The sequence below is a fragment of the Mastigoproctus giganteus genome, chromosome 8, assembly GCF_048544385.1.
Source record: "Mastigoproctus giganteus isolate SK-2022 chromosome 8, ASM4854438v1, whole genome shotgun sequence".
Taxonomy (NCBI): Eukaryota; Metazoa; Arthropoda; class Arachnida; order Uropygi; family Thelyphonidae; genus Mastigoproctus; species Mastigoproctus giganteus.
The window spans coordinates 209,436,314-209,449,950 of record NC_143582.1 but is presented as its reverse complement, the minus strand read 5'-3'; the positions used below and the strand labels follow the sequence as shown (position 1 = coordinate 209,449,950).

The window sequence follows — 13,637 nt, the reverse complement described above, 5'->3', positions numbered from 1 at the left end:
TCTGTTGGTAGGTCACTCGCCTGTTTTCGTCAAGCATTTTCCTCACAGCAGTAACGTTTTCCTCCGTAACTGACGTTCGTGGCCTTCCCGGCCTCTCAGAATCCTCCAGAGTGAAATTTCCCCTTTAGAATTCTCTATACCACCTGAATATCGTTGTACGATGTGGACAATCATCATCTAGTGCAAGAGCCATTTCTTCTAAGCACTTGTCTATGGTTAAACCACGCACGAAATTATACCGCAAAACTGTCCTTATCTCATTTCGTGACCACGATGCCATCGCAAGCACTTTACACTCTCACTACTAATGAATAACTGAGCCCATCGACTTGGCGCGGCGGCTACTATGCACGTATGAACATGTCTCAACATGCAGCAACAAGCAGCTTCCTGTGATTCATTGTTGCGTCATATTGCAAAACTTTCCTAGTACCCTTTGTATAAGGGGATCAGGACATCCTTATCTCTACTAGAAAATGTTTGATAAATCATTGATAGGACACAACGGGCCATCTTGCAACCTGTCTACGATGCTCAGAGAATTTCATGTCTGACTGTATTGTAACACCCAAGTCCCTTTCCAACTGAGGCCAGTAGGAGCTTCCCAAGTCCCTACTGGCTTTAGTTCAACTCCACCAAGTGTATAAGTTATTTTGGAGTTACTGTTTCCCAGGTGTAATACCTTACACTTTGCTGGATTAAAGCATAGCTGCCATGTTTTTGACCATCCCTGTAGTATATCTAGGTCACTCTGGAGAAGCTCTGCTTGGCAGTGATTATTAACTACTCTACCAATCTTTACATCATCTGCAAATTTAGACATCACACCCTGTACCCCTTCATTGACGTCATTTTTGAAAATCAAAAACAACAGTGGTCCCAGTACTGATCCTTGAGAAAGCCCACTTCGTACATTAACCCAATCTGAGGGATAATCATTTATTGCAACCCTCTGCTTCCTGCACTGAAGCCATCCTGCTATCCATCTAAGAAATTTCTTTGTGATTCCAACTGTTCCAGCTTATAAAGTAACCACTCAAGTAGGACTGAGACAAAGGCTTTGCTGAAATCCAGATAAAAAATGTCAAAATCATTCCCTAAATCCAGCTGTTGAGTGACCTTGTCAAAATAGCTAAGCAGATTAGTTAAACATAATTTTCCTTTTACAAAACTGAATAGTTTTGTAATGGGAAAATTGAATAGCCTTCAGAATTCCATTTCTATCAAAATGATCCTGAATTCCAACCTTGATCATTGCCTCCATGATTTTCCCTACTACGGAAGTTGGACCAACTGGCTGGTAATTTCCCACTTCACTCTTAGAACCACCCTTATGTGTTGGAGACACATTGGCACTTTTCCAATCCAACAAATCACTCCTGAGTCCAGTGATGCTATTTGAGGTAGTGCAATACCATGGAAACCCATTGTGAAAATATATGGTATGATTAAAACAATGCCAATTTAACCACTTTGGTAGATGGCTATAAATTAAACTGATGCAATTGCACTAACCTATACATTAGTCATTCTACCACATAGCATGAGGCTCTTGCCCTTAAATACTTTATAGTCTAGACTACTGTAGAAATTGGAGCAGTATGGCATTAAGGGCAAGTTGCTACAATGAATAAAAGAATTGTTGAGTGGGAGTAGACAGAGAGTGGTAATCAATGGACACTGCTCTTTATGGAATAATGTTATTAATGGAGTCCCCAGGGTTTGGTGTTGGGTCCATTGTTGTTTTATATATTTATCAATGATATTGATGAAAGTATATCAGACTTAATGTTCAAGTTTGCAGATGATACAAAGGTTGGCTGGGTTGGTAATGACAGTATGCTGCTGCAGCAGGATCTAGAATCATTCGGCATATGCGTTGGGAAGTAGCAATTGAAGTTTAACATAGACAAATGCAGTGTACTCCATATGGATAGCAGTAACCTCAGATAAATGTACCAACTGTGTGGTACTAAACTCAGGGTGGTAAAGAATGAAACAGACCTGGTGGGTTGTGCGGTGAGATATGAAATTTTCTGAGCAATGCAGAATTTTGCTAGTAAGGATAAGGAGGTAATTATCCCTTTGTATATGGCAGTGGTCAGGCCACACCTTGAGTACTGTGTACGGGTTTGGAAGCTATGTTTTAGAAAGGATGTAGAGTTTCTAGAATGAGTACAGAGAAGGGCAACAAGATTGGTGAGGGGAATGAAAGGATCCTCTTACCAAGAAAGGCTTAAGTGGAGACTAGGTATGCACCTGTGAAGTGATCTAATTGAGGTATATAAGGCCTTGAATCATTTTAGCAGGCTCAATGCTGATGGGATTCTTCCTCTTGTCCAGATTAATCACCTGAGGGGGATATAAATTCAAATTGAGGAAAGACAGTTGTAGAATAGATGTGCAGAAATTTACCTTTAGCCAGAGGGTAGTTGATTGCTGGAACAAACTGCCATTTATCATTGTGGAAGTTGATAGCTGAAATAAATTCAGGGAAGAACTGGACAAACTTTTAGAGCAAATGGATGAGTGAAATGGGAAATGTTTTTTTTTTTTTTTATTTTTTTAGCTGATGCTGTATAAGCTTGCTTTGTTGCACATTTCTTTTTATGATGAAATTCTGTGTAAAACAGCTGAATCTTCAGCTCTTTCATATTGAATTTATAATTAGTTCCTTTATCCACCATCACCTAATTGTTTTAATTTACAAAAATCTTCAGCCAAATTTCTCATACCAGCTCATCCTAAATAGCTACTTGCCATATAGGTACAAAGGCAGATTATGAGAAATCTTTGGCAAAGGATGCAAAGAAAAACAATAAAGACTTCTTATATAAACTCTAAAAGCAAGGGGATGAATCAGAATGGTCCACTTGATTTCAATGGGTTGACTGTAGATGATCATTCTCAGATAGCTGCCAAACTAAATGAATATTTTGCATCTACATTCACACATGAGGAGTTATTCAAGGAGGGGAATGCCAGAAATTTATCAAACTCTAACAGGGAGCTAAGTGATTTTGTAATAACTGGAGCAAAGTGGAGGAAAAATTATTGAAGTTAAGCATAAGAAAGGCACTTGGGGTGTTAGGAGGCGGCAAAGGAAGTAAGCAAACTCCTAGCCATAATTATGAGCACTTCCTTGGCTCGGGGGAAGTCCTCACAGACTGGAGATGTGCAAATGTATCCCCAGTTCACAAAGGGTGACATGAGTAATTACAGAAATGTTAGTTTGACTTTTGTTCTAGGGAAAATAATGGAGTTACTGGTTAAAGAAGCATTGCAGGATCATCTAGACAGGACTGCAGTAATAATTCAGACACAGCATGGGTTTGTTAAGGGAAGTCTTGTCTGACCAATTTGATTGAATTGGATACTATGACGTGATCACAAAGGAACTGGATGCAAAAAATAATTTTGATATCATATACTTGGATTTCAAGAAAGCTTTTGATACTGTTGCACATGGAAGACTACTGTACAAATTGGAGCAGTGTGACATTAAAGGCAAGTTGCTACAATGGATAAAAGGATGGTTGAGTGGGAGAAGACAGAGAGTGGTAATCAATGGACACTGCAAACTAATGTTATTAGTGATGGCCCAGCCCCCAGGGTTTGGAATTGGGCTCATTGTTGTTTTGTGTATTTATCAATGAGATCAATGAAGGTGTGTAAAGATAAATGTCAAAGTTTGCAGATGGTACAAAGGTTGGCAGGGTTGTTAATAACATTAATGACAGTATGCCGTTGCAACAGGACCTGGAGAAGTTGGGCAGATGGGCTGAGAAGTGACAACTGAAGTTTAACATTGACAAATGTAAAGTACTGCATATGAGTAGCAGTAACTCCAGGGAAATATACCAACTTGGTGGTGTTACACTTAGGGTAGTGGAGAATGAAAGAGACGACTTGGTGGTGTTACACTCAGGGTAGTGGAGAATGAATGTGGGTAATTGTGCAGTCAGGCATGAAGTTTTCTGACAGTGCAGACAGGCTGCCAGAGTAGGTCATGGGATCTTGTCAGTGATGCGCAGGAATTTTGCGAACAGGGATTAGGAGGTGATTATCCCCTTGTGTAAGGAAATGATCAGGCACAACTTGAGTACTGTGTACAGGTCTGGAAGCCACATTTTAGGAAGGATGTAGAGTTGCTAGAGTGAGTACAGAGAAACAAAAAGAATGATGAGAGGAACAAAGGAGTGCTCTTTTGAGGCTTAAGTTTTTTTTTTTTTTTTTTTTTTTTTTTTATGAAAACCCCAAACATGGAAGTTATCAAAACCTATAGTACTTAGTACCGTGCATGGGTTGAAGGAGAAGTATGGGGGGAGGGGGGTGCCGGAATCTTTGCTCTAGAGACTAAACATGGGTTTCACCACTTAAAGCCTCCAATAAGCAAAGTGGTGGTATTTCACCGGTTGATGAAAGTCATCTACCATCTGCAAATTGTTTTTGCTGTGGAAGTTGATAGCTTAAATAAATTTAAGGCTGAACTAGACAAACATTTTGGAGTGACTGGATGGGCGGAAATGGGAAGGATTTTTTTTGGCTGATGCTATATAAGCTTACTTTCTTGCATCATATGCCTCAACTAATGCTAATTGCAGCATCTGGAGAGTAGGCAACTGCGAGATGATCTGATTGAGGTGTATAATGCTTGAACGAATTGTGCATGGTCAGTGCTGATGGGATTCTTCTTCTTGCTCAGATTACAAACCTGAGGAAGCATAAACTGAAATTGAGGAAAGACTGTTGTCGACTAGCTGTGCGGAAGCTTGCTTTTAGCCAGTGGGTAGTTGGTTGCTGGAACAAACTGGCATCTGTCGTTGTGGAAGTTGATAGCTTAAATAAATTCAAAGCAGAACTAGACAAACATTTGGAATGAATGGATGGGCGAAATGGGAAGGGGGTTTTTTTTTTTTTTTTTTTGGCTGATGCTGTATAAGCTTGATTTCTTGCATCATATGCCTGTACTAATGCTGATGTTTTTCACATTGTTAATCATTAATTAATTTTCTAAATGTAATTTTTCAAATCTTATAGGGATTTAGTTTTTGTTATTTTCATTTTACTTTTTTATTTTATGTAGGTTGAATTTATCATGTTACCTTTCCGTGATTCTGGTACATATATCCTTTCCTCAGTTGATGAAATTCAACTATTGTTGGATGATCACATAGTGAAAACCCAAACTATGAGAGGATCACCATTTGTAAAACCATTTGAAGGACATGTAAGGTAAACTTCTTTTTAAATTAGGAACTGAAAATTGCCCTTATTGCTATTTTAAAATGCTGCCTTTATGAGTTCATGTTAGCTTATTTTAATGTTTGATAGTTTGTGTGTTATTTTGATATTTTATATCATTGACAGTTGAAAAGTTATTGTTCTTGATTTTTTTTATCATAATTTTAAATCACATTATAATATTTTTTAAAAGAAGTAATATGTCATTATTTAATTCAAGCAAAATTAGAATAATTTTGGTAGAATCTATCAAAATTTGAAAATAAATTATTAGGATAACTTAAATATGTAATCTTTTATATTGAATTATGATTAGCCACCAGTTAAAATAAACATTTCCTTTATTTATTATTCTTTCACTTATTTTTTTAAATATTTAAAATTATTAATATTTGTTAGCTTATGATTTATCCTGCTTGTGTTTATTTCATTTTGAACCACAAAGTTTTTTTAAATTTACTATTCATTTATTATGAAATTACGTAATTTTTTAACAGATATTCAATTATTTAACATTATATTATCATGATTCTCATTTATTACATATATTAGTTATAAATAATGCTTAATATTGAGTTAATTTACAATCTTGATTTTGGTAAGACTCATGGGAACTGAATTAACTTTCTTATAGAAATTGGGAGGAAAAATTACTCTTACTTCAAGAAGCCATTGATGAATGGCTAAAAGTGCAAGCCACTTGGTTATATTTAGAACCTATATTTAGTTCTCCTGATATAATGGCTCAAATGCCAGAAGAAGGAAGGTGAGTGATTTTGTTATTAACCTTTTTTTATAAATAATTTTGGTAGTATGTCCAATTTTCTTGAATAAACATTGTTTTATTGATTATTACATTACATGAATAAACTATTGTTATTGTTATTTGGAGCATTAGCAACTAAGGCCATATTGCTCTGGGGATATGCGGTGGTCATTTACTGACCTTTCCGCATCCTCCGTATTTGGTGGTCACAGGCTCGAACCCCGGTCTGATCAAGAAGCGTGTGCTATGCACTGTTGCTCCTGCCCACCTGGCTTCAGAGGCGCCAATAATAAACTATTGTATCATTGCTGCAGGAATAAAGTGATAATAACAATAATACTTAGCATTATGTTTAATAATATTGCAACTACATAACAAAAAAATTCTGTTATTTTGATATCATTTCTGCCATTTCTTTCTTTTGATTTTTGTCATTTCTTGAGCAGCTGTAGGATATCTGGTTCAGTATAAGTTGCAATAAAAGTAATCAATCCATTTATTTCTAAGCAAATAAAACAAAACTCGGGTTTTTTTTTTTTTTTACAAATTGATATATATTTTTGTAATTAGTAAATCAAAGGGGTACTATTTACAAGCTACTTATAGAAAACATCATCCGATAATTTAATGAAACAATGTTATCCAAATAACATTTATTTCTAAAAATAAATAGTAAAACAAAAAGCAGACTCAGAAATTTGGTATATTAATAGATTTTGCTTACTGTTTATATCCACCATCTTGTAGAAAATATGGTAACCACTGTTTTTTAATTAGTTAGTGATTTTGACCAAATTTTGTATGAGAATAGGCAGTACTATACAGATCATGTAATTTTGTTAAAATGTTTAGAAACCCACTTGAAGAAAGGGTAATCCAGCTACTGTTTATATAAATGTAACTGGATGGCTGGAAATGAACTTTATAATCTCAGAAAATTTATATTTTGTTCATTAATTCATGCCATCAGATTTGTCAAACCAAAATAATGAAAACTTCTGATAATACATATTTTATACACATTTTTAGTAGTTGTAAGTCAATTACTTCATAACTGCTACAGTTATATAAGGGTTGGCCAAAGAGTATTTCACCACAAATAGTAATTCTCACAGAAAAACAGGTAAAAACTTTCAGTTTTATCTTTGGAATTACTTTTTTTTAGTGCTATATGCTTTAACTTTTGTGCTTCTGGCTACAGAGTTTTAAATTATTCCTATGTAGGTAAAAGAGCAATTAGTTGTCCAGATGGCATCAGATAATGATGTGCTTTGTAAACAAAAACTGTAATTGAGTTTTGATAGTGGGGGTATGAGTCATTGGTGAAATTTACAAAGGGTAAAAGACTAGATATCTATATAATAGAAGCATTTAGTCTTTGGCAAATTGCAAATGGACAAGGAAGAGCTAAGCTATATGCTGAGCCATGCACTAGTTATACTGTCATTCTAACATTCCCACCTGAAGGCAACCAACAAAGCGTTTAAAGTAAGCTCAGCCTCAGTCATTTTTAAAAAATGACAGTGTACTCCCTCACAGAAATCTAAAAACCAGAAAAGAGATCACCAACTTCATTGTTTCATGCAAAATGGGATGCTGTTGTGGTAGGTAATTCTTTGAACATTTCAATATTTAAGCACTGAGATACACAGACCAATAATTTTCTTGTATTCTGGGAGATACAAGAAAATTATTGGCCTTATAAGTTAGCCAAATATAAGTGTATCCTGGAGGATACACATCTTAATAACCCTTATAAGTGTATCCTGGAGAATATGCATCAGACCAACAATTTTCTAGCAGCTAAAACTGTAAGTAAATTCAATTCTTGTGCTACTTTGGACTTTTGGAACATAAAGTAACTTGGAAAGTGGCACAATGGACGATTTTACAGAGCTTGCTTGGATTTTTGTAACAGTTTGATTATCAGGAGATGTAACCAGCTTTAAGATGTAACCAGCATAGGTGTATGGGAAATAAGTGGAAAAAATTACTGAATATCTTACAGAGAATGCTAGAACTAACCATATATCAAATTTGAAGTTTCTGAGGAAGTTACAGTCGTGAACAACTACATAGGATACGTTAGGGTTACAAAGAAAATAAAACACATACCTTCATATACTTTATATTAATGCTAGGGCTATGGTTAATAAATTTAATCAATTTAAGGTATTGTTTAAGTCAACAAATGGCAACACAATAGTAATATCAGAAAAATTGTGCAATTTTATTATACTTAATGTAGAATTTGAATTATAATAAGCATATTGTGTACAAGGTGGAGATGATAGAAGAGGTTATAATATACATAAGTTAGTTATAATCCAGTTTAATACAAATATATACTAACAAATTCATAGGAGAAACATCAAGGCGTCTCCAGGATAGCCTCACGGAACACGACAGATCAGGCAATCCGGCTTGCCGAAACTGACCAGTCAGCGGTCGCGGAACATTTTTGGGCCACCAACCATGATCTTGACCCCAAACGCGACTTTGAAATAGTAGACCACTCACGACACTTTCACCACCGCCTATGGCTAGAGTCACTCAACATAGTAAACAATCCAAAGGCATTAAATCGCCAGAAAGGCATATGTCTACATCCCATCCTAGAGACAACCATTTTATTGCTGGATGATCAGTGGTGTAGAAAGCAGCGCATGTCCGTGCAACAACAATGATGCATGATTAACGTGCCTCACTCAGCTCGTTGTATTTAATTTGTCAGTTGACAAAGAGACACGCGTCTCGAAAGCTACTGATTTTGTTAGTATATATTTGTATTAAACTGGATTATAACTAACTTACGTATATTATAAACTATGGACCCCAGTACTCCAGACACATTCGTTACTAGAAGAGGTTATGCTTCTGATCAGAAAGCAGATTATTTCAAAAAGATTATATCCATTGGATGAGAAACATCAGAATGCATCCAATCAGTGTGTTGTTAATTATGAGGGTATCACTGGACTTAGGAGAGACTCCTTTGGATTTTTTGCCTTTAGGTAGCTTTTGTTAAGAGGTATAACCCTCCTCCCTTTTCTTGTTTATCTCTCTCTCTTTCCCCCCCATCTCACCTCTTCACACTGTATTCACTATAGGGAAATTCTTCATCCTTTATTTTCAGATGGCACCATGTCTGAGTCAGACTTACAGTAACAGTATTAGTTGACCAGACCAGAAGGTCAAATTCAATGATTTTATTTACAGTGATCCTGGCATTACCATGTAAACATTGTTTTGTACAGTCAGTCCTCGTATAACACGTGTTTACACTACACGAATTCGATCATACACGATTTATAAATAGGGGAACGATATCTTATATAACACGAACCAAATTCCCTTATGCATGATTCGCCTTTGTGTTTACAAGAAATGGCAGTCAAACACGGAATCACCCCAACTGAATGCAACACGATAGAAATGAAGAGAAGATTCTGAAAATGTATTTATGTGTTTTATATCAGTGAAGGGGAAACACATTTCACCATAATAATGTAAAAACCAACACAATTCCAGCTATCGGTATAATCGCAAATACAATTAGATCGAGTTTACTATCAGTTTATAACAGATTCCAATAGCAGAAACGCAACTGGAAATTGTTTTTATTGTTTTATGGTAGTAACACCTAGAAATGTGCTTTAGTAAAATGTGAAGTGTTAATAGTGTACCTCTGCCTTTACGGTGTTGTTTATTCAGTTGCTACACGCGCGCAGCTTTGTTTATGTGTATCAAGCGTGCCTCCTCATTTCGTAATTGTGCTTTATTCCCTAAAAATGAGTAAAATACTTAAAAGGTGTGAAAAGGAAGCATCCTGGTGAAGACACTGCAGATTCAGAGAGAAAAAGAAAAGCAATATTGATAAACAGAGGCGGACTGGGTCAAAAATTCTTACCTGGGGAAATTTATAGTGGCCTCATACTATGGTTTATGGCCAAAATCACAATGGCCTCCGGCCCACTGGGGTTTCCCCGGTAAGGCTTATGGCCAGTCTGCCTCTGTCGATAGAGAAAAAATATGAAATTGTGAAACTCTTTGAGCGAAATGAAAGACCATGTGATATTGCATGTGCTACAGACCTAAATGAGGCAATGCCGAGAATTAGAAAGAATGCAGAGAAAATAAAAACAACTTTCATAGCAGGAACAACTCAAACTGTAATTAAAATCCATTAGATTAAGACACAAGGAATTGGAAGAGATGGAACGGCTGTCATCTGTTTGGATAGAAAATCAAACAAAAAACAAGTTTGCTTACGATAGAAGCAAAAGCATTAGCAACATTTTATTACGTAATAGTCGTAATAAAATACGTAAATATTTTATTTGTAAAAAATACTTATGTATTTTTTATTATTTATTATATTATAATAAAATATAATATAATAATAATAAAATATTATAAAAAATTATATTATTTTTTATTACGTATTTTAATCGTTATAAAATATGTAAGTATTTTATTACGATTATTTATTGTGTTTGGTAATGTTTTGGTTACCAACGTGTGTTCAATCTTGGGTGGTCGGCACCTAACCCTATTTTTCCCATAGGGCCTGTTGTTTATATTGCACAATTTTGCATTGCACGAGGGTTTTTAGGAACACAACTATTGTGCTATACGAGGACTGACTGTATTCAATTACTGTTTATCACCCTTGATACATCCCTTATATCTACTTGTGAAACTTTTTCCTTTGTTGTCTGTGTCTGCTGATGATTTATGTGCTTATTTCATTACCTCTTTCAGTGAATGTGGTAATTCAGGGTTGCACACAAGTTCTCTAAGGGAATGTGCAAATATAACCTTGTTCAATGCCACTAACCTGAATCTTTCTAGTAATTTCCCCTAATGCCCCTCAACCATTAGAAATCCTCTTAACTTTGTAAGGCCTCCTCTGTGACATTAACAAAGGCTTTTGCACTTCTTCTGTTCAAGGGAATTCTGTCTTTACTAAACAGATTTCTTCTATAACTAGGCCAAGCCATGCAAAGCTAAATTTGTCTCCATAAGTTTTGCAGAGTCCCTCAAGTCAAGAATTAATTGAGAAAGCGCTCAACATATAAATCTTTCCTGTTACGTCTAGGCAGAATTACAGGTACAGTAACATGTTTACCTTTCTCACTGCATTTTTCCAGCATGACCTTATATTTTTCTAATCAGTTCTTGGTTTAATTTTGCTTCATGTCATAATTTTCACATAGAGTGGAATATGCTTCCACCTCATTATGAAAGCTTATGGATCTTTTGGCTACCAAGGACCCCTCTTCTGATGTGGAACCTTCAAACCCTCTGCTGGTAACTTCTTACAGATTCCTTGATCTTCCAAGAATAGTATTTCTCATTGCTATATAAACTTACTCCTGCAGGAGTCAGGATTGTATGGACACTAACTGCACTGCTCTTTCCAAAATTTTTCTGCACATCTTGTTTTATGAAACCTCTTCAGCTGACTCCTTTTTCCCAGATGTGAATTACCACTGACAGTGTGGGGACGATGTCTTCCAGTGTGGGATCACTCTCCATAATACACCCCCTCCCAGCAGCTCTTTATCTCCCATCTCCTTTCTCAATAATTTTCAAAGGCTAGTCTCCTGACTCACCTAGGCAAGTCAGGGGCAGCCCACAAGTGACAGCACAGAGTTGTTTCACATGAGGAGGACTAGTACCAGGAAGCTGCATTCCAAGTAAATGCAGCTCCCTGGTAGCCATGAAGCTGGTCACACAACATAAATGACATAAGATACAAAATTTCACTCAAAATACTACATTCAAGACTAGCTTTACAGAGTTATGTTCCATCACAAGAAGCTCTGCTGATTTGAGGGATACCTCTATGATTGATTGGATACTATGATGCAGTCACAAAAGAACTAGATGCAGGGGATAACTTTGATATTATATACTTGGATCTTAGAAAGGCTTTTTATACCATTGCACATGGAACACTGCTGCACAAATTAGAGCAGTGTGGCATTGGAGGCAGATTGCTGCTATGGATAAAGGGGTGGTTGAGGGGGAGAAGACAGAGTGGTAATCAATGGATACTGCTCATCGTGGACTAATGTTATAATTAGTGGAGTCCCTCAGGGTTCAGTGTTGGGTCCATTATTGTTTTCTGTATTTATAAATGATATTGATGATGGTATATCAAGCTTAATGTCCAAGTTTGCGGACGATACAAAGGTTGGCAGGGTTGTCAAGGACACTACTGACACTATGCTGCTGCAACAGGATCTGGAAAGGTTGAGCAGATGGGCTCAGAGGTGGCAAATGAAGTTTAACATTGACAAATGTAAAGTACTACATAGGGAAACAGCAACCCCAGAGCAACATATCAACTCTGTGGTACTACACTGACAGTGGTAGAGAATGAAAAGGACCTGGGTGTAATTGTGCAGGCAGATATGAAGTTCTCTGAGCAGTGCAGATGGGCTACAAGAGTAGCTCATGGTGTCTTGTCAATGATATACAGGAATTTTTCTAGCAGGGATAAGGTGATTATTCTCTTGTATAAGGCAATGGTCAGGCCACACCTAGAGTACTGTACACAGTTCTGGAGGCCTCATTTCAAGAAGGATGTAGAGCTGCTGGAACAAGTGAATGGAACAAAGGGGTGCTCTTATGAAGAAAGGTTTAAGTTTTGCAAATGACAGAGTCTGGAGACTAGGCACCAGCGAGGTGATCTGATAGAGGTGTATAAAGCCTTGAATGGTTTGAGCATGCTCAATGCTGATGGGATTCTTCCTCTTGCTCAGAATAATCCTGAGAGGGCATAAATTCAAATTGAGGAAAGACAGATGTAGGATAGACGTGGAAATTTGCCTTTAGCCAGCGGGTAGTTGGTTGATGGAACAGACTTCCATCCCTCGTCGTGGGAGTTGATAGCCTAAACAAATTTAAGGCTCAGCTGGACAGGTATTTTGAATGAACGGAGGGGTGAAGCGGAAGTGGTGTTTTTTTTTTTTTTTTTTTGGCTGATGCTGCATAAGCTTGCTTTCTTGCATCAAATGCCTCTACTAATGCTAATGCTATAGTTGCATTAATAAGAATACAGCTCCTCAGTTTTGATTATCCATAGAATGCATTATCATGTATGCTAAATTTTGCATTATATGATAATACAGAATATAGTGAATGCAAATAAACCTATTTTAACATCTTGGCAGTCAAGTTGATGAAGAATCAAATTAAAATTAAGATTTGAAAATCGATTTTTATTTTTCCATGGTAACATTAACATCATTTTGATACTTTACTCAGCTCACACAGTGATGTGGTGGTGTGTGCACATATTGTTTTAGCCCTATCACTGTTTTCCACTAGCAGTTTAAAATTTATACATATATGTATGATTTCCTTATTATCTTTTGAAATAATTTTAGAATGAAGAATATAGTTTTGTTTAATATCTCACTGATACACATGAATCTATGTTTTTATATTTCAGGCGATTTAATACAGTTGACAAAAACTGGCGGGATATTATGAAGCTTGCTGTTCAAGACAGGCATGTTCTTATGGTAATAAAGATTGATAAGCTTCTTGAGCGGCTTAAAAAGTGCAACGAATTGCTCGAACTTATCCAGAAGGTATTTTTTTTTTCTTTTAA

General features: G+C 36.3%; 1 protein-coding gene across 1 annotated transcript in view; it reads left to right on the top strand.

Annotated features, from left to right (window-relative positions):
• The window catches only part of Dhc36C (Dynein heavy chain at 36C), a 592,122-nt gene that overhangs the window by 29,675 nt on the left and 548,810 nt on the right, over positions 1 to 13,637 (top strand). Inside the window, exons 5-7 of the mRNA XM_090380456.1 lie at positions 5,087 to 5,235; positions 5,879 to 6,010; positions 13,476 to 13,617. Of these exons, the coding sequence (XP_090236582.1) occupies positions 5,087 to 5,235; positions 5,879 to 6,010; positions 13,476 to 13,617 (423 nt within the window). The remainder of the gene's footprint in view (positions 1 to 5,086; positions 5,236 to 5,878; positions 6,011 to 13,475; positions 13,618 to 13,637) is intronic.